Source organism: Vicugna pacos, chromosome 5, assembly GCF_048564905.1.
Source record: "Vicugna pacos chromosome 5, VicPac4, whole genome shotgun sequence".
Taxonomy (NCBI): Eukaryota; Metazoa; Chordata; class Mammalia; order Artiodactyla; family Camelidae; genus Vicugna; species Vicugna pacos.
Window position 1 is genome coordinate 20,983,381 of NC_132991.1, and position 21,660 is coordinate 21,005,040.

At 34.7% G+C, this 21,660-nt stretch overlaps 2 protein-coding genes across 2 annotated transcripts in view; both read right to left on the bottom strand.

The window, feature by feature from the left end:
• Positions 1-7,231, bottom strand: part of LOC140696539 (low-density lipoprotein receptor-related protein 1B-like) — a 305,131-nt gene extending 297,900 nt beyond the window's left edge. Inside the window, exon 1 of the mRNA XM_072962067.1 lies at positions 7,171-7,231. The gene's annotated coding sequence lies outside the window, so the exon portion shown is untranslated. The remainder of the gene's footprint in view (positions 1-7,170) is intronic.
• The window catches only part of LOC140696350 (low-density lipoprotein receptor-related protein 1B-like), a 664,806-nt gene continuing 650,114 nt past the window's right edge, over positions 6,969-21,660 (bottom strand). Inside the window, exon 11 of the mRNA XM_072960911.1 lies at positions 6,969-7,308. Coding sequence (XP_072817012.1) covers positions 7,145-7,308 — 164 coding nt within the window. The 3' untranslated portion in view covers positions 6,969-7,144. The remainder of the gene's footprint in view (positions 7,309-21,660) is intronic.

Below are 21,660 nucleotides of genomic sequence, written 5' to 3' on the forward strand. Positions count from 1 at the left end.
AACATCCCTTGCTTTGTGAAATGATGCATGTGAAGGGACAGACGACTGCTTAGCTCAAAGTTTTATGATTACAATAATGCGTCTTTACCTTCTAGGAATATATAACCTGGTCTACATAAGCAACAATTCTAGTCTTTGTACACTTAATGGTGAAAAAACAACATATAACATCCATACAATATTACTGAGAATATATCCTAGTATCATTTTTCACTCTCTTTCTCTTGACAGTTGTATGCAATGCAATTAAAATGCACTTAAAGTGAGTCATACTGCATCCTTATTCTAACATAACCACTCCATGTCTAATACCAAGTATTTTTTCAGCTTCAAACTCATCTCTCTCCACTCCTCACCCTATATACCTCAAACTTACCAAATAAACACAGAGCTCTCTTGAGCGTACAAAATGCTTTCTTATTGACTTGTGCCTCTGTACATACAGTTCTCTATTTTTGATATGTTCTGCCTTCCCTCATTTGCGTACTCAACTCAGGGTAAGACACATATCAACTATCAGCTCTCCTGGGAAATTCTCCTGCCTCCCCTCAAGTAGAATTCGATACTTCTTACTTTATTCTTCCTCAGCAATTTTTCTTTCCTCCATTGAGACATGTGAATTCCATAGAGGCAGAAAATAGGATTTTCTACATCCCTAGTGCTTAGTGTCCAGAGTACTGTCAGTGCTCAGTAAACATTTGCTGAAGTTAACGTATGAACTGAATATAGAGAAAACTTCACTGTGTTTCTACTGGCACATTTTATAATCTTCATTTTGGCCTCACACCCTTTACTATTTCTTACAAACTATTCTTTGTCTTCCATCATATCAGAAGAGGAGAGTGAAGGAAAGATCCAGATAAATAATGAGCCCCAGTGCCTATTAATATTCGCATCGGTGAACAATTTCAAAAGTGGTGACGTTATTAACAACTCTTCTTCTGGGGAGAAGCTACTGAACCTCTGGCTTTATATGGTTTCACACAGGCCTTCTATCTAAAAGGTTGGTATGTCTGAGGAACAAGCATAATAGGAGTTGTTTGAACCAAGGAATAAAGCTCTAGATCAAAGCAATTGCTACGTCTTCTCCTACAGACAGACATTAGGCAAACAAACAGTAAATATTCTATACAGAGTGTGAGTTGTGGATCCACGGTTTTGACTTGCATCTATTTATAATAAAAATCACCTGAAAATAGTACCATTCAACAATTGAAGGTCAATAATGCACCATGATTTTCACCACAGAAAACACTGGGACAAAAATATTAAACTATTATAAGTTAGTCTTAAACCACTATGTATGAAGAAGAGAGATAAGTACAGAATTTGAGATTATGTGTTAATAAAAAGTACCTCTTTTTTAAAGTTAGATTCTTCAATGTTAGATCATTTTAAGTTGTATTTCCATGAACCATTTTTTTCCTACATTAACAGAATTTTCTTGTTTCTATAATCATTCTTCTGTTTGGGGGAGAGTTATACAAATAACACTAGTTAGTAGAATATTCATATTACTCAATGACGTAAACCCACTACAATAAGGTTCACTTCCAATTAACTATCTAAGATTATCTTTTTGAACGCTGAGCTATGACACAGAGCCAAATTACTTAGTCACCCTTTTCCTATGGTATTCGGTTAACTGTCTCTAGAAGTCAACACATTCAAACGAACAGCTGAAACTTGAAATCCAATTCTCTTTAGCGGTATTAGTTTATATCAGATAAATCAGTATTAAAAAGTCAAATATCTTTCCAATTAAACAGAACTTATAAAATTAAGACTCCAAAAAATGAATATACGTTCTTATGTAGATAGCTACGTGTAGCTATGCATGGATGTGTGTATGTACGTACACATATATACATATATATAATTTGAATAGTCTTCAGGAAGTACACTTTCCTAATTTCATATAGGTGTCATCTGTCAACATAAACAACATCTACACTAGTCCTGCAAGCAGACTGCACACTTGTAGGAGACCTGTTCTTTCTGGGAATTGTTGCTTTGCTTCTTAGAAGCATTAATTTGGCCCTGAAACCCACTAGTATTAACGGTCATAGCCTTTCACTAAACTAACTCAATTACTGAAACTAATCTCTTTGAGAGAATATGCTTACCCGGGGGAGAGATTTGAGACCAATTCGATCACCTTAACATGACCCAACACAGAGAAGAGAATACAGCAGGATCTGTCTCGGGTCACAGAGCGTTAGTAACCCACGGTGGTCTGAGTGCACACCCAGGTCCTCCTGGCTAACTCCAGGGGCTTCTTTACTAGCTCTAGGCTTACTGATGCTTCTAATGACTTGAGTGCACACTGTAAAGTTTCCCTCCATGACTTTAAGCTTTATGTTGCTGACAGATACACTTTGTGTAACATTGCCTGCAATTTACCCCTTCTCCAAAACCTTATTTTCCCATTCTGCACCCTGATAATTTCATTTTAATTTAGGAAGAGATTGTCAGTACTTTTCAATGGGGACTTTTAAAATGGGGATAGGACAAGTTCCATTCATACAAAAAAGTGAAAGTAAAAACAGCAATAAAGTACTTGCTCCAAATTCACTTGTCTTCTTAATCAGATCCACCAACTCCTTTCCCTCCTTGCTTTCTTGTAGCTACAAGCTATTTTATGCTACTCTGAAATCAGTGTTGCAATGGCTAACAAAGCACCACAAGATAAAATATTTCCTTTCTGGAAGAATGAAAAAAATGGAGTCCTGAATTTGAGTTAAGAATTAATTCCTAATTATTTAATTTGATTTATTAAATCTAATTTTGTCAAATCCATTAGTTAAATCCAATTGATTGGACTAGATTAATTCCTTTTTGAAATACTTGGACTATAAAAGACGCAAGAAGTATTAAGGGTTACTAATTTTTGTATGGTGAATCATTCTACATAGTAAAGGTTGCCATTTACCTTGGCTTATTTTGAGAAAGCCTATAATTCGTAAATTATCTCTAGGGGTTTTTTTGGGGGGGCATTTTCTCATAAGAATTTAGTTTTATAAATAGTAATAAAAAGAAAAATATATATATACAATTTAAAATATCATAAATTGGCATCTAAAATAAATACATTAGAATAAATATGCCAGAATTACTGAAATCTAAAATAAATACATTAGAACAGATTGTGGATAGAGAAAAATGTAATTGCATATATAAGGAAAACTATATTCCAATTGGCAAGTAAAACAGAATAATCAAATGGGATTTTTAAAAATTTCTTAATATGCATTATTTCAAAGAGTCAGATGAACGTAAGAGAATCTTATTTTTCTTTAGGTTCCTGATCAAGTACACCAACTGAATAAATTACACACTCAGAATTATGTAGGAACAGGTTTAAAATAGAAGAAGAGTAACCAGAGAACAACAGTGTGTGTGTTTGTGTATACATATTTGTGTGTTTGGGTGGGGAGCTATTCAGATGTCAGAGTTTCATTCTCTAGTCAGCTTTCATAAACTCTTCACATCCTTTATCCCCTTAAATGTAAAAGGACATTGGGATGCTTGCTGGAAAATCAATCACACAGATTATACAATCAGTTTTTCTAAGGCCACAGAAGACAGAATCCTTTTTCACAGTGATTGTTAAGAGTTTCTCTATTCTTTTAACAGAGTAAGAGCAGATAGTGCCAGACTGTCAGTCCCCTGAAAATTTAAATATGTGACCATTTTGCACTACAAATGTAATCCAACTAGGGTTGTGAATAGAAAGAGGGATTCTCTTATTCATAGCTACTTTAAATGTTAACATAATGAATTATCTTAAGAATGTCGAATATTAAAATAGCGTTTTGATACATCACAGTCCATCTGGTCTCTTCTAGCTAAATTTGTTCATTTCTTCCAGCATTCTTTATACAGTTGCATTTTTGTGGAAGTGTCCCATATTAAGAGATCTTATACCATATACACCATGTTTTCATCACTCAAGCAATTTAGATATAATGATATTACCACAAATACGAAATACTACTTAGGAAGAGACAACGTTTTCTAAAATACAATGTGGTGATTGTGAACATTCCAATTGTAAAATTTTTACAAGCACATTCTTATATATGAGTACACTCATATACTAAAATCCATTATTCTTTCTTCAAAATGAAGCTAAATTATGGAGATTAAAATATCAGTGTTATAGAAAATCATTAATTATAGATATCTTTTCATTATCTTCACCAAGAAGAAATTGATTTTTCTAGGAAACCATTCAGAAAACAATTCAGTTGACACAAAAGCATTCCCAAGACCAAAATATCACCTCTGAAATGTTAAAACTTTTCTCCTGATTAATTTTCATGAAGGATACAAATGTATCACCAAATGTACTTTGGATCTTTTCTTAGAAAAAAGAAAACATATCCATCTTCGAATCACATCTTAGGCTTCGTGTATAATTAGAGTATGTGCTTAGCACACAACAAAAAAGGAAGCAATGGAAAGAGAAGTGATTTAGACAGAATTGGTCTGCAAAGAAAAGCATTTCTAAAAATCAATGCAATGTTTGAATTAATCTGGTTTCTTTCTTTATATGTCTATAGTAGATGGAAAAAGTCCTTAGAAACTTAACAGGGCTGGTGCCTAATTAACTCTTCAGAATACATTTTTTTCATTGAGTGCGACCCAAAATCAGGAAGGAGGAAGGGTGAAGGTGAGAAAGTACACTCAGTTCCCATGACATGTTTTTGTCTACAATCAGTCATCTTCTCTCATTTAAACAGAAACCATATGTATGTGATAAATCTGATGTTGCCCCAAAGATCTGTATTTTGTCCATATGTCTGGGGTACTCTATCAGGCCAACTAGCAAAGACATTTCTAATTTTTTTTTTCCCTCACTGCAGAAATATCTTATTGAACTACTGATTCTGGAATTGCTATACCTTTCCAGTTATCCTGGTCCTACCATTCTATGTAGTTGTGCAAGGCCACAGAATCAGGTGAAAAACCTTCTACTAAGTAACAGAGATCCAAATAAACTTCTTATTTCTAAACCCACCACTGGTCCTCATAAATTTAGGTCTTTTAAAACACTTTATTTGGTGAAATTTAGAAATATTACAAACACCAAAGTGGTGCAACCAGCCTCCTACCGGCAAATTAAGAAAGAAAAAAAGGCTGTCACTTGTGATAAAGATACTAAACTTGGAACAGCTGGAAACCTGAATTAGAATGGGAAAAAAGATGGAAGCATAAACAGCTATATATTCTAAATCTCAGCCTAAACTATATGCTATCTTTCCAAAAATCAACATAAATGTGGTAGCATTTTATTTTTGTTCAGATATTTTGTTATTAGTTAAATCCACTGTTTTGCTATTAACATATCTCCTCATCTATTACATTAAAACTTTGAATATTTTTTAGAGAACTCAGATATTTTCACATGATGCACAGCACTGAAACATGTTGAAGATACTCAAATTTTTATAACCACCTCTGAGGAAGTATTTGGCAACGTGATGATTTCACTCCTTTAGAAGCTTAGTCACACATGTCAATCTGAAAATTTGTTTGAAATGTAGTAAGAAGTCTGACTTATAAGTAGAGTGAATAGAATAAGCCTCAAGAAAATATAATTAACTTTTGACAAGAAAATTAAACTCTTTAATTCCTACGACTTTATAATTCACTAATTTACTTTCTGTTAATGTCATTTTTAAAAATATACAATTATAAAAAAGAAACTATATCACAAAGCCCTTAAATAAAAATACAATCTCATAAAAATTATTATTACACATGTATTCATAACTGAAACTAAGAATCCACTGGCTCCTTTTGTGACCCTGTCAGAGTTCAAGACTAAGAAAGGACACTTTGCCAAAGAAAGAAGATCTTTAATTTCTTGGCCTGAATCTGTCCACAGAGCCAGAGAAATTGGACATCCCTCTAGAAATGGGAAAAGATCTAGAGACCCATTTGATCTAGGTGCTCTCATATCCTTACCAATTTTGATTACCTTTCTAAACTAAGATTTATTCTTTTTCTAATATATCTCTCCATCTCTGATTTTGAATCTAGTTTACTTCAGCCCAGATGTGGGAGATGGCAGCTGGCAAGCCCTGTCAGGCCTCCAGACAAGTTTTGTTAGACCTATACATGGCTGACCTACAATGTTTAAAAAGTTGTAGCTGACGTTGAACACTTTTAACACAAACAGATGTGGAGCACATTTTGAAAACCAAACTTTTGTTGATCTAGGACCTTTTCCACACGGAAGCAATTAGTCTGTGTAAATCTGTCCAGACACCGGACACACATCTCCAGTTTTCTACAGTTCCTTCTACTCTTTGTTGTCTTACTGACCCAAACATGAAGGACAGAGTAGCCTTTAACAGATTCAATAAATATCCTTTGTGTTACACTCAACGTGCTAGAATCTGAGTTAGAAACTTCTGATTCAGTGGTTTCTTTCCAGGCTCCATCCTGAAGACTGACTCACTTGACTGAAACCTTGATTCTGTTTCCAAATCGGGATCCTTACCTTAATCCTCAGCTTGTTCTTATTTCTTTGTCTACCAATTTATCCTCATTCCCAACCAGTTCTATTAGAATGTACCAGTTCCCCCCCAATTGACTTTTTATTAATTTTGAGATTTAGTCACTCCTATCATTAGTATATAGGTATACCCTTGACTGCTACAGAATGTAGATTTTTACAAAGAAAGAAAATTACAAGAAAGTTAATAGTATAACTTCATGGAAATAATATTTAGGGAAAATTTCCTGTGATACTTTCTGTTAAAATATTTGAAGAGGTTTTACTTCAAATATTCTCTGTTTAAGCAAAGGTTCAAAGAAACAAGTTTTATACGTGTGGTATCAATCTGCTGTGACAAAGACTTCTCATTTGTTCTTTGTTCAAAACTACTCTTTTCTATGAAACATATAATTGTTTAAGCGCCCAACTTCAAAGTCTAAATGTGTGTTGTTTTTTTCAATCTAACAGCATTTTTCAATGAAGCACAATAGTCACAGCTTTGAAATGCATATTGAGTGTTTCTGGCAATAAAATGCATGCATTCTCAATAACTGATAAGGCTGTGGTTGAAAGAAAAGACAGGTTATAGATTCTCTTTGAATTTTCATTAAAATTATGAAAAATTCAGTATTTTCATTATACTGTTTCATAAACGGACTCACCACGGCAATGTGCACCTTCATCAGACCCGTCTGAGCAGTCCGGGGCACCATTACATAGTTGGGATAAATGAACACATTGGTTGGCACCAAGGCAAGCGATGTGATTCAAGGGGCACTTGATTTCTACCTCCTCAGGACCTAGAAAAAATGTAAAAAGGAACACAGTGATATGGGTTAGCTCCATGTTTTTCAACACTGGAACTGTTAAGCGAGCGAAATTACTAGCATAATTTACAAAACAAAACAATGGAAAATAATTCCAGAGGGCAGCTCTGATTCTCAGAGACATCAAAATCAGTCTATGTGATTAAAAAAAAAAAAAAGAGGAATTTTTAACAGTTGCATAAGAAATAAAATAACGTGTATTTTTCCAAATCATGCATTAAAAAACACAAGTATTCTTTCAGCCTAAAGAGACTTTCATTCCTTAAAGAAGCCTGGACGGAAAAACTAAAGGTTGGTTTGAGTCATTGTTCTATCTCTTATCCTTAGATAAGTGGGCAAGGTACTTAAACCCCGTAAGTCTCAATCTCCTCATTGTGAAATATGAATAACGGCAGCTTCTTAGCAGGGCTCTTTTTAGAACTGTATCAGGAGACATGAACAAAAAAGTTTTAGTGGAATTCACATGAAGCTGTCCACATTAAAGTTATTTTATTTTTCATCTAACCTTTAGGAATTTGAAGAACAGCTAGTTTTCTACTTACTTATATGTGGATTATTTTGTTCAAAAATATTTACTGAGTAACTATCATGTCACAGAATTTGCTAAAGAGTGGGGAGGCAATGATGAACATGACATCCACACTGAGTTCAGCCCCTGGTGGTCACTGCACTTTCATAATCACCCCTTGTGTTTTTACAGATGTACTTAACTTGGAACACAAGTCTTTTCTTGAAGTTCACCAATTCCAAATCTTTATCAAACATCCAAACTGTATATTGTTACATCTGAATTTCAGATTGCTAATTCCCAAATCCTATCTATACTTGTTTTGTCGGCACTCTCTAAATTCCCCATAATGATCCTTAATCTTGCTTAGCTTTCCCAAGTCCCAAGTGCAGTCATACTATAGGACAACAGGCATGTATTAATCTGACCCTGATTATTGCCAACAGCCCAGATTCTACACTCAAGTCACACTCAGGATTTAAACACAGTTTTATCAACACCTATGGGACCTTAACCAACTTAGCATGAGTTTTCTCATCTGTAAAGAGAACTATCAACTGACTCCACCTAGATGGGTTGCTGTGAAGGTCAAACGTTATTAATGGCAAAGCACTGAGCACTGTAAGATGGAGGCTCAGAGTAGGAGTTCAACGGATGTTAATCATGCAAATAAATACAGCGTGGTGGAGTTGACGGTCCTGGAGCCAGATTCTTTGGTCAAATACCCTATAAACTGGTCCCATCAATTATAAACTGAGTAACTTGGGTAAGTTATGTACCTTCTCTGTGTTTCACCACATTATTATAAGGATTACAGCAAAAGCTCTTAGCATCATTCCTGGTAAGCACTGAGTAAGTGACTGCTGTTTCATAGTTAAGTAGAGAATGTTCTAAAAAGGTGAGATGCCTTTTGCTAAGCACTTAAAGCTCCTAACTTCCTCTGCTGCAAGTCTCCAAAAGGAAAAAAAAAAAGCACAAAAAATGTATGCTTTACTTTCATTGCTTAGTTGAGGCAAAACAATAACAATAATGAAAAGGCTAATCTAACAGATTCTAAGATATGCAAAATTATCAGAATTGTAGAAGATGGTGATATTATAGAACTAAAAAAACAAGGCAAAAAGAAGACAAAAATACAAGCAAAACAGAAACACTGGCATTGCTTAAAGATATGTTTTTTGAATCCCTTTTCAAATATGAAGTATAGCTGTATGTGATTTTATCTGATGCTAAAACAGTTTTCAACCATTCTATTTTGGGGATATAAACACATTTTTATGATGTAGCTTCACTACGAAGTGTTACCACTAATAGGTTTCCCTGTATTTTTTCATGTGTATTTACACAATTATTGCTGTACAAGGGTATTAGTTTTGTCAAACACCTGTCACTCCAAATGCACGACTCATTTTACTGTAACATGTCTCTAACTTGTGTCAACATTTTTAAAATACATTTTTCCATATATATATATACACACACACACATAATTAAAGCACAAATACATAAATTTAAATCCAATTTATAGGAATAAAAGTGAAACTTGGAGCGTTTCTACCAATTGAATATTATATTTGTAAGATTAATATAAATGCATTTTAAAATAAATTTTTAAAATATAAATCATTTTTATAATTTATAAGCTAATACAGTTCTGAAAAGTTACGACGAATAATCACAAAATATTTTTGTTGTTTTTAAATTAATTGGCTGATGCTTGTAATTTGAAAACATGCATCTTTGCATAAATTGCAAAGTAGTGTTTAGATCAGATATATTTATATCTCTCTGTAAAGATTCTAAGAACAACCCAAGGAAAGAACACTTCATAAACCCAGGAGATTTTAGAAATTTTGAGCCAGATACCAAAAACGACTCCGTAGTTCTATAAAACAAGATTTTGTAAAAAGTCATAGATGTGTTGACTTAAATACAAGTCTGAGCTTTAGTTTCTAAGATTGTCAGGTAACTGATGAACATAACAGAAGGAGTGAAATGTTTATCTGTTAATAAGGACTCAGCTACTTACAAATGTTGTGAAAAGAGGTAAAAATATTTGGATTTCTGAAAGACAATATACAGAACTATTAGATTCTTCCTAGCAGTAACACATAGGAATGAAAGATAAATTTGTTTAGAAGAATGAAAGAGTTAATCAGTTTCGTTGTAGACTAGCTACCAGTGTCTTCTCTATCTTCGATACACTCTTGTCTTAGTTTCTGTCATTGCTGGGTAACTGGTAAGACAGCTGGCGATTGGCTTGATGGATTGTACTTGCAACAGTTCTTCCCAAACGTTCATATTAAAGCATGTTAAGACAATAATAATTTACAAGGTACTCTGGAGCAAGTGACAGAAATTATTCGTAGAATAACTAAAGAGTTTGCACCAGGCCTTGGGAATTAACCTCAAAACTGACATAATCAATATCTTAAACTCTTTGACCATTGTGGTATATTTTAGTTGGAAAATTGCTAAAACTAGTATTTTGTTGTTGCTGTTTCTTGAAAATGGGGACAGAGTTGGAGCAGTGGAAGGAATAGTGATGCTTGCTTCAACTGAAATTCTTGGCTGAAACCAGGCAATATGGGTACACAGCATACTACTGCTTTGGGGAATAATCTATCCTTGATTTCCAAAGAACATTTTTGAAGTAACTGTGTGTATATCCCATGTGGTTGCTTTAGTCCACCCTGAAAATAGAAGACTCAGTCTGGTCACGACTTCTACCTCTCTACCTGTGTGACAAGGAGAGGCGTGTGATGGAGGCTACATGAATCCCTCAGAATATATCAAAGTTGTATTAAAGGATTCATTTCACAAAGACTTTCAGGCATTCAAAACACTTCACAACCTGAAATCATAATCTAGAGACAGCAAGGAGCTGAGTCGAAGGCTCTGATACACTGAAAATTACCTCTTCAGTTGCTAAATCATGAGGATTTGGGGGAACATGGGAGAGGGGCTTGGATGACAGGGTAGCGTATGAGAAATTTCAAAATTGTACAAAGACTCTTAACATTTTAGCAAGGGTGGTAGTCCTAGTAAGAATATCACTTCACTTGTCAGTAATGCTATTTGGGAAACATACACAGTCCCTGAAATCTAATTTTAGGTAACCTGAGTAAGGTAGCAGAATTTAAAATAATTTAAACTAACTGATTATAAGAAAGGAAATTAATTGTAATAAACTGCTTATCAGAAAGAAAAACTATCATTAGAAGGATTTAAAATATATAAACACAGGAGAATAGTATTTATATTTTTAAATTTTTTAAAAGTCTTACCCAATTAGTTGAAATAGCCTTCATTTCTTAAACTGAACCTCATTTTACAAATAAGCCTTTAGGATAATGCAAGGATAGCATGATTATCTGTATGTTCTTGAATGTGCAAAATCTTTTTACAGAGTCCACCTCTTACTCTGTTCATTCAAAAGTGGTAAGGGAAGACATAAGCCTCATCAAATGTCTTCTGACTAAAGATAACTGTGATAGCCAATTTTGGAAAGAGTGGAGCTTTTTCTTCTATAATGACAAATACAGTCAAATATCTGCACTCGTCACTTTATCATCATATTCTAGCAGGACTAGCATCAATCCTACCCCCCCCACCACCAAAGTTAACCTCCCCACCTTACACTCTATCACATTCCACTTCTGGGGTTTTGTTTGATCAAGATTTGCTGCTTGGCTGTATTTCCCATTTTCATTTTTCTGATGGTTCTAACTCCTGTCTGCAATCTCATTCAAATGTTTTTAACCTACATGCAAGAATAAAGTCACTTTTGCTGATTAAACTTTCTTTGAGGTGGTATCCCTTCTTTCCTACTTTTCTTTAAGCTGTTAAATGTCTTCAGAATATTAAGTGCACCTGCTGCATTTCCATTCCCTTCTCACTGCAGCTTCTGCCTCCAGCCCTGCTGAGCTTCTCCCCAGGGTCTCCACAGTGGTCCCACTAACAGTGAAGCCTAAGGCATACAGGGTCCTTCAAAAGTTGTTCAGAATTCATCTCTCTTAGACACACCTTCCACCATTATTTCTCATGACTCTCGTATACTTGTCACACTACCGTTGTTATTTATGTCATTCGATGAACATACTGAGATGCATTTCACACACGCTCTTTCATAAACTTTCTTCTGTCTCTGCCTGGGAAACAAACATCTACACAGGATAAACAGGTGTTTAATATGCAGTGGTTGAATGAAGTTTTAGCAATTGAATTTTCTTTGATATGTGAGAAGTTACCTTTGCCACCATCAATGCATTCTCAGATTAGGCTTTACAAATACCATTTTCACCCAATGATTAATTTCAAAATTAAAACCGTTCTCAGTGGCTGGCCACAACAAATCCAAAGTCCTCGGTCTAAATGAAACTTAATTAGCATTATTTACAACTAGCATTGGATACAATTATTTTCGGTACTTATACTCTATTTCATTCAGGGCCATCATTTGCTTCCATAAAATACACCAAATTTTGCCCACCAATGGAGTTCTTGGTATGCTATATCATTATCTGAAAAGTAAACCTCTTTTTCATCCAGGAAAATCGTTCAAAGTCAAGTCCAAACTCTGGCCTCTCCATCAAGTTTACTTAATGAAAAATAATAGGAAACAGTTTAAAGGTTATGAGGTTTCAAGACCAAACTCTTGAGTTAGAGTTTTTATCGGCCATTTATTAGTTATCTTAACCTGAGTGAAATATTTAACCTCACTGAGACTTTCCCACTTGAAAAACTGAGATAATAATAGTGTCTACATCATATGACTGTCACAAGGAGCAAATGAAATCATGACTTGGGAAGTACTAAATAAATGGGAGATTTCTGTAGGTGTCATTGATCCCACTTTGTCCTAAGTACTCACAGAGGCATTGTTTATATCACATTTTGATTTTTTTTCTTTTATAATACAAATACCTCTATCATTGATGAACTGTATAGACATACGGAGTTTCACCTATATTTCTTGAAGCACAAGGCCTTTAAGTATTTTTAAAAAGTTTTTCTCCTCCCACTTTACAGTGTAAGGCAGAGGGCAGGAATTAAAGAAATATCAATTACTGGTTGATATAAAATCAAGTAAAAATAATTTGGTATATAAAGTAATAGTCAAAATAAACCAAATAGCATAAAATGCCTTTAAAAGCCAAAAATTTAAATTACGCCATTTGGGATTTTGTGTAATTGTCTATTCATCTACAAAAATTACATCTATTGGTAGGTTCCCTTATAGTATTTGGCTTTTGAATATTGAATCCTGTGGAGATTTTCTATTACTTAAATCTAAGATTCAATGATTTCTAAGAATTTGTGACAATTGCCTTAAAAACTAACACTTTCCCACCATACTATAAAGTTACAGTAATCGAAACAGTATGATGTTGGTGCAAAAACAGATACATAGGTAAATGGAACAGAATAGAGAGCCCAGAAATGAACCCACACCTATACGGGCAATTAATAAATGACAAAGGAGGCAAGAATATACAATGCGGAAGAGATAAGTAGGGCTTCGATATAGCAGGGCTTCGATAAGTAGGGCTTATCTAGAAAACTAGACAGCTACATGCAAAAGATTCAAACTGGACTACTCTCACACACCATGCACACAAATAAATTCAAAATGGATTAAAGGCTTAAATGTAAGACCTGAAACCATAAAACCAATAGAAGAAAACATAGGCAGTATGCTCTTTGACATTGGTCTTAGCAATGTTTTTTTTAATGTGTTTCTTGAGGCAAGGGAAACAAAAGCAAAAATAAACAAAAAGATTTTACATAGTGAAGCAAAGTATCGACAAAGCAAAAGGCCAACTACTGAATGGGAGAAGATATTTCCAAATGATATTTCTGATAAGAAGTTAATATCCAAAATATACAAAGAACTCACACAACTTAATATCAGAAAAACAAACGACCTGATTAAAAAATGGGCGGAGGTTCTGAATAGACATTTTTCCAAAGAAGATTGACTACTGTCTGACAGGCACAAGAAAAGATGCTCAAGTTCACTAACCATCAGGGAAATGCAAATCAAAACAACTGTAAGTTATCACCTCACACCTGTCAGAATGGTTATCATCAAAAAGACAACTAATAACAAGTGCTGGTGAGGATATGGATAAAAGGGAACCCTTGTGCACTGTTGGTGGCAATGTAAATTGGTGAAGCCATCATGAAAAACAGTATACAGAGTCCTCAAAAAATGAAAAATAGAACATATGATCCAGCAATTCTACTCCTGGATATTTATCAAAATACCCAGAATATAAAAACATTAATTAGAAAATACATATGCAACCTTATGTTCATCACATCATTAATTACAATAGCCAAGATATGAAAGCAACCTAAGTGTCCATCAATAGACGAATGAATAAAGATGATGTGTACAGTGAAATATTACTCAGCCATAAAAAAGAATGAAATCTTGCCATTTGCAACAACATCAATCCACCTAGAGGGTATCATGCTAAGTGCATAGACAAATACTGTATGATTTCACTGACATATGGAATCTAAAAAAACAAACAACAGTAACAAAACAAAAACAGAGTTATAGTTACAAAGATCAAACAGGTGGTTGCCAGAGAGGAGCTGGTTCAGGGAAAGAAAGAAATAGGTGAGGGAGATTAAGAGGTATGAACTTTCAGATGCAAAATAAATGAGTCACAGGTATGAAATGTACAGTGTAGGGAATACAGTCAATAACTATGTAATATCTTTTTGAATGGTGACATTACAGCTAGACTTATCATTTTGATCAGTTTGAAAGGCAAAGAAATATCAAATTACTACATTCTGTAACAGGAACTAACACTGTTTGTAGGCCAATTATATCCAAAAAACAAACAAGCTCATAGAAAAAGAGAGAAAATTTGTGTTTACCAGAGGCAGAGGGACGAGGAGGGGAAGGGGATGAAGGCAGTCAAAAGGTACAAACTTTCAGTTAAAAGATAAATAAGGATGGAGTTGTAATGTACAACATGGTAAATATAAATTAAACTGCTATATGTTATACATGAAACTTGTTAAGAGAAATACTCAGTTTCCATCACAAGAAAAAAAATTTTCTACATCTTTAATTTTGTATGTATATGAGGTGACGGATGTTCACTAAACTTGTTATAACCACGTCATGATGTATGTAAATCAAATCATTATGCTGTACACCTTAAACTTACACAGTGCTAGATGTCCATTATATCTCAACACATCTGGAAGAAAAGTAAACAAAAGTAAAAGTATCTTTAAAAATTAACTTTCCCAGGATCACTTAAAAACAGTTTTTTAGTGTCATTATAATTAAGTAATATACAAGATTTCTGGAGCACTCAATATGATTGCAAAGACTTAATCTTTTCTATCTCTATGCATTTATTTTTAAAAATGCTTTTATATACAATTAGATCCATATTCCTGAAAACAGTAAAGACAATCATCTTTTAAGGAGAAAAGGTAATTCCTATGCAACTAAGTATATGGAATAGTACATTATAACATCTATTACAATTTTCAGAGTTGAGAAATCAAAATAGTTAACAGCAATATAGAATGCTTATGAATACTGTAAAGCATGTAAGTCACATTATTGTTTAATATTAAACCTAACATTGAATCCGATCATGTCTTTACAGATGTAATACAACTTTCCTAGAACTACGTTCATTTTACAAATGCCATTCTAATTTTCAGGCATAACTTACTTTTGTATGTGAGCTACTTTACTTGACAGATTGATGTTTTAACCGAAATGGAAAAACTGAAAGAAATTTACAGTATTTCAAAGAAATACTATTATGGTATTTTGAAAGAAAATTAAAATTGGATTTATGAGTTTCAACTTCTAAATGAAACTATTAATTGATATAATTTGTTAGAATAATCTGTATGATTAAACTTAAGGATACAGGAGTATAAGAACCTCTAAAGATACATATGCACTCAATCTAATAGCACCTCACTCAAATAATTTCTGTAAAATAGGTTCCAGTAATGGCTTGTGTGTTTCCATATTTCAAATGGATATTGTGAACATTCAAGAACTGGAAGAGATGCAAAGGTGACTGATTCTGTCCAGCTGCACTACCCCTAAGCCATCTCTGACATCTGTCCTATTTTTCAAAGCCCTGGGGAAGGAGATTTTGCAGCTTTGGTAACATGTTCTAAGGTTTAAAAATCCTTTTTCTTTAGTCTTTACTCTTCAGAAGTCTCAGTGTAGGAAAATTCCTTGCATCTAACATACAGCACTTTATTTATGTATTTAATATATAACAAGTGTGCCAGGTCACCTAAGGAAGATTGTGTGATATTAAAGCAATTCTGCTACAACCACAGTTGCCATTGTGTCTTTATTATAAGTATGAATAAATGGATGGTTAGTTAAGACTCTTAATGAAAACTTTCTGGATCATATCTGGAAATGCTGTTATAATAAAATAGAGCTCTCTATTTCTGTGTGTATATGTGTGTTTCTGCTAACTTTAGAATATATATCAAGTAACTTTTATCAGTTTGACTGTCAGCATCTGAATCCAACAGAGGCTAAGCCGTAACACTCTGAACTTAAACTGTGAACACTTACAATACAGTCAAAATTGACAAATGAAAAATATTGTGTGGACATAACCAAAGCACTGTTGTCATTAATTACAGCCTTAGAAATAATTTTATCAGGCCAATGGACTGTCTTGCTTTACAACTTTCCACTTATGGGAAAACAGATAAGAAAATAAATGAAATCACTGTTCTATGAGTGACTCATTGCAGCACTGCCATTCATTAAACCTGGTGCTAATGGAGGAAACTCAGCTTGGGTGATTAAAAAATTAGTGTCATTTAGATATTTTAAGTACTGCTTTATTCTTCTCCATGTGTCTAGTGTTCAGAAGTTCTTTGATTCTTGGATCACTCAATTCTCTGTCAAAAGATCTAGAAATTTGTTTTTACCCCCATCCCTCTCAGTTAAAACACACTCATGCTTTCTTTGAATCTCTTAGTGCCCTGCTCTTTGCTAGCCAATTTGATAAACTAGGTGTTATCTCTTATACGTAATGTATTTACATTAAACATGATTCTTACAGAAACAACCAGATTAATTCTAAAGATTGAAATTTTAGGCCCTCTGTGAAAATGACAGGTACTTTTGTTTGGGAGAAAGGCACACTGATTGATACTCATATCACATTTCTTGGGGGCAATTTTGTTGCTTTGTAGTTGGAGCTCAACTTTCTTTTTAAATGAAAGAATATGTAATCAATTAACTAGAAAGAAGATGCCCTCCTGTCATCAATTTGAAGAAATTCTACCGAGTCCTCAGGAAGTAAAACACATGCTCTATTCGTATTTTAAAACTTCTCTGTGAAGAAAAGATTCACACAATTTGCAGATAAAATAAGGAAGCAGAAGATGCAATCTTATATTTGAGTGTTTGTTTTCTCCTGAAATACAGAACAGAAGGTATTTCACATTTAAGGCCAATGATTTCTTGTTTATCTTGTTTGCTGGGATTACTTTACCTATATAACCAGGTGACAGTTCCAGACGTCAGTTATGAATTTTAGGGCAGTGTGGAACGCCTACCCAATCTGAAGCAGGGATGACTTCCTAGTAGGAAGCATGTTAAAAGACTAATGCGTAACTGCTATGCCCCACCCCCCCAAAAAAAAGGCCAGCCAATATCAGATAGTTTCCACACATTCTCATGAGGAAAACTGGGTTTTTCCTCCAACAAAGAGACAATGAGTGGCAGCAGCCAACTGGCTCATCCACACGTCAGGATAACTGAGAGTCTTTCAATCTTTCATTCCACAGATGTGCTAGAGACTGCTTCTGAGCCAAACTCTCTGCACACAGAGGCATCGCTACTGTCGCTCTTAAGAGGGACTGTTTGTTTGCTCTTTCTGTGCAATCTAAAAAGGAAGATTATTTTCCCAGTGTCTTCCTAAAAGGTTAGATGCATGTCCCTAGCTAAAGTCTAAAAACCAAAGACAGTGTGTGATTAGATAGTATGTGATTCTAATCACACAGTATTTCCTGCCATAGCTGAACTTACATCGAAGAAAGAAAGAAGCTAGCTAGCTCCCTCCTGTAGAATCGTATGAGGCATCATTGCATTGGTGGAGACGCCAACGGCCTTCAGTGGTCTAGGAAACTGACCTTAAAAGCTTTCTCTGAAATGATCAAATTCAGGGGAACAAATGGATGCTAACCAAATTAATAGGACTTCAATTTATAAAATTAAAAAAATAAACAAATGAAAAATAAAAACCAGAGACAGGTTAATGTCAAGTGACAAAAGAAAGGATTTTGGTGGTATGTTGCCAAAATGATACTAGTCAAAGGTTAAAGGAATTCTATATAAAATAATAATAATGAATAATAATAATATAAATTCTATATAAACCATTACCAAGAACCCTTGAAAGATAATTTTCCCTCAAAAACAGTTTAAGTAATAAAGCCAACAATTTGATGAGCAAATATATCGGAAAACAAAACTAGTCAACACGATGTCGCTATACTTCCTTCTTATTAGGTTAAGAACAAATAAGTAGTATTTTGAGGATCCACTTGATGACAAGCATCATTCTCAACCAATTAACTCTTCAGTATAATTTAAATAACATGAACACAACTCCACAGAAACTGCAGCTTTTTCACTTTGCAGGGCTCCCTCAAGACACCATTAAATTACACATACTGACTTAAAAAGAAAACTCTGTCTCTGATTGAGAGAGAAGTTTGCTCCATGACCTTTGGTCAAACAACCGAGATTCACTGTGATATATGTAGACAAGCAGAAAGATCTTTCTTGATTCTACTGGTACATTTGTCAAAATAAAAGTTATTTAATAGGAGTTACTCATTCATTATTCCGTTTTGTGGGGGAGCTCATATTTGCTTAGAAAAAATGGATAAGGTAAAAATAGAAAAGAGAGAAGAGGAGTAAATATATGCCTTGAATCATTCCATTATATTTTGAAAGAAATTCTTTGCTGTGTATGAAAACAATTGTTTGAGAGACCCGATTAGCATACAAATGGTTTTACAGTGAGAGGGACTGGTTAGAGCCTGTGTAGTTAATCGTCTTTCACTAGAAGAGCCCTGTTGCAAGACACGGTGATTTTTATGTAAGCCAATTTATACTTGGGAGGAAGATAGAATGTTAAATAGCCCAATTTAAAAGCCATAGGATGGTGCAGGCATTCTTAAATGTAACAGTCTTGAGTCATCAGTAGAATTTACGCATTGTGTATTTCAGACCAAAAGTGAAAATGCTAGTGATGAAAGATATTCTTCAAAATTTAATGTTTATGCCATTTTAAATGATGCTAATTCAGAAAATGATTATATGATGCACTTTAATGAAAACAAACTTCTTTACTGCATTCTGTAAAAGTAGCATTATTAATAGGATAATTGTTGTTTATTGAGTACTTCCCATGTTCCAGCCTCTGTGGTAAGCACGTAATATCCATTATCTTATTAAATCCTTACAAGAACTTTATGAGTTAGATATTATAATTGCTATCATATAGATGAGGAAATTGAAATCTGTGGAGGTTAAATATCTTCTTCAAGGTCACAGAGCTGTAATGCTATTATTTGAATTCAGGTCTTCTATCTCCTAAAACTGGTTTCTTTACTACTGTGTTATATTGTGCAACCATCCCGATCGTGTTTAACAAAGAAATAAACAAGGCATGAAGCTGAATTACGCATTTCTGTCTGTCTGTTTCTCTATTTTCCATGAAGGATCTTGAAGAAAAGAGAAGAAAATCATGTTACAAGTCAGGGTTGTGAAGGCATGCTATGTTAATACTTAAACAACTTTTATAGTCAGAGGTGATGCCTGAATATTTAACAACAGAGGAAATGCACTGTATAGGCTGCAGCTTCTGCAAGTAGCCATAAGAGGGGAACTTGAGGGGAATCTTGGCCAGCTATGAATGACCCATGATCTCTTGCTGTGGGACCATTGCCAATTCCAGGCGTCTAGACCTGTCTGACTAGGGAAAGACAGGGACAGGGAAAGCAAATGGGAGGAACGACAGGTGGGGGTGACAGGCGAGCAGGTGCTAAGATAGCGCTAAGATGTGCTAGGATAGTCTACTTCTTTGCCTAATTTTTCCTGAAAGAGTATCGGGTTATTTGAGGGGTCCTAGGAAGGTACTGGCTAGCAGCACTGCAGAATCAGAATACAAGTTATTTCAGTATTTCATCAACCAGTATTGTTGTGCCATGCATATTAGCTAAATATCAGTTGTGCTTAGAAGAATTTGCATTGTCTATTTCCAGCAAATTCTAACTATAAACATGGTTCCCATATGCTTTGCCTTGATGACAGAATCCTTATTTGCTATGACTCTAGGTTGTCCTCAGTAAATACAAATAGGTTTTCAATGTTAAGTATTGTTAAGGTAAAGCCCCAGTCTTCTAAAGCTCAGCCTACTAAACCATAGTCCCCAATTCTTCTTTTAACCTAATTTAATCAGTCTTTGACTATGTGCTTATTTCCTCCTTGGTGGGGCACCCTAGGGCAGGAGGGGACCCCCGCATTAAGGATGTCAGTATCACAGGTTCAAATACTAGGTGGTATAATCATCTGCATTTCTGTTTTTCAGCCACAGATTTTTACCTCCTAACATCTGCCACTCATACTCTGTATCTTCTTGCCACCAAATTCACATCCTCTTCATGCTGAAACTGACAAAGGGCAAGTTGTTATCTCTGAAAAAATACAAATCTCTAGAAGGAAGAACTGGTATCATTTAGGGTTGGATTGCATATTTAAGAAGACAGAGTCTTAGCCAGGCTTGAGTTTGAGTTCAGTGTGCCAACACTACACACTCAGCCTTCTTCTCCCTGGGAAGTCCTGTACAGAGTCACTCGGAGCCTTTGAGTGTGCTCGTAAAGCTGGTTTGCTTCATTAACAGCACCTTGGCTCTCCTGTTCTACACTGAGCTGAATGTCTCCAATTTATGTAAACAATTAAACAACTGCTAGATAAACAGTATTTGGTAAATACTGAATCAGCAAAGGAAGTTTCTCTTTCCTCACCTAAATCATCTACTGGCAATACCCTCTTTTCCCCCCAATTTCCAAAATAGCTGCTCCTTTCACAGGATTCTGAATATGGAGGTTCATGCCCAGTAAAAGGAGAATACAGAGGACAATGAGAATGAATTTCAAACACACAGAAACTAACACACATAATCGTAAGATTAATACTAATGCAGATCTTCCTTGGCTTACCACGAGGTTATGTCCCAGTAAGTAAACTGAAAATGTCATTCAGTCAAAAAGCATTTAATACGCTTAACCTACTGAACATCATAGCTTAGCCTCACCTACCTTAAATGTACTCAGAATACGTACATTAGCCTACAGGTGGGCAAAATCATCTAACACACAGCCTGTTTTATAATAAAATGTTGAATATTTCATGTAATTTACTGGATGCTGCACTGCAAGTGAAAAACAGAATGGTTGTTTGGGTGCACAATGACTATAAGTGTACAGGTAGTTTATCCTGGTACTTGCAAGGCGGACTGGGAGCTTTGGCTCACTGCCGCTGCCCAGCATCCTGAGGGAGCGTGTATCTCATTGGTAGCCCAGGAAACAATCAAAATGCAAAATTCAGAGTATGGTTTCTACTGAACGTGTATCACTTTCTCATCACCGTCAGTTCGAAAAATTTGAAGTCGAATCATAGTAAATTGGAGAGTGTTGGTAGTGTTAATGAACCAACCTACTAAATGATATCCAAATGGGCTGAAAAAAAATTAATGAACTAGTGGCATCTG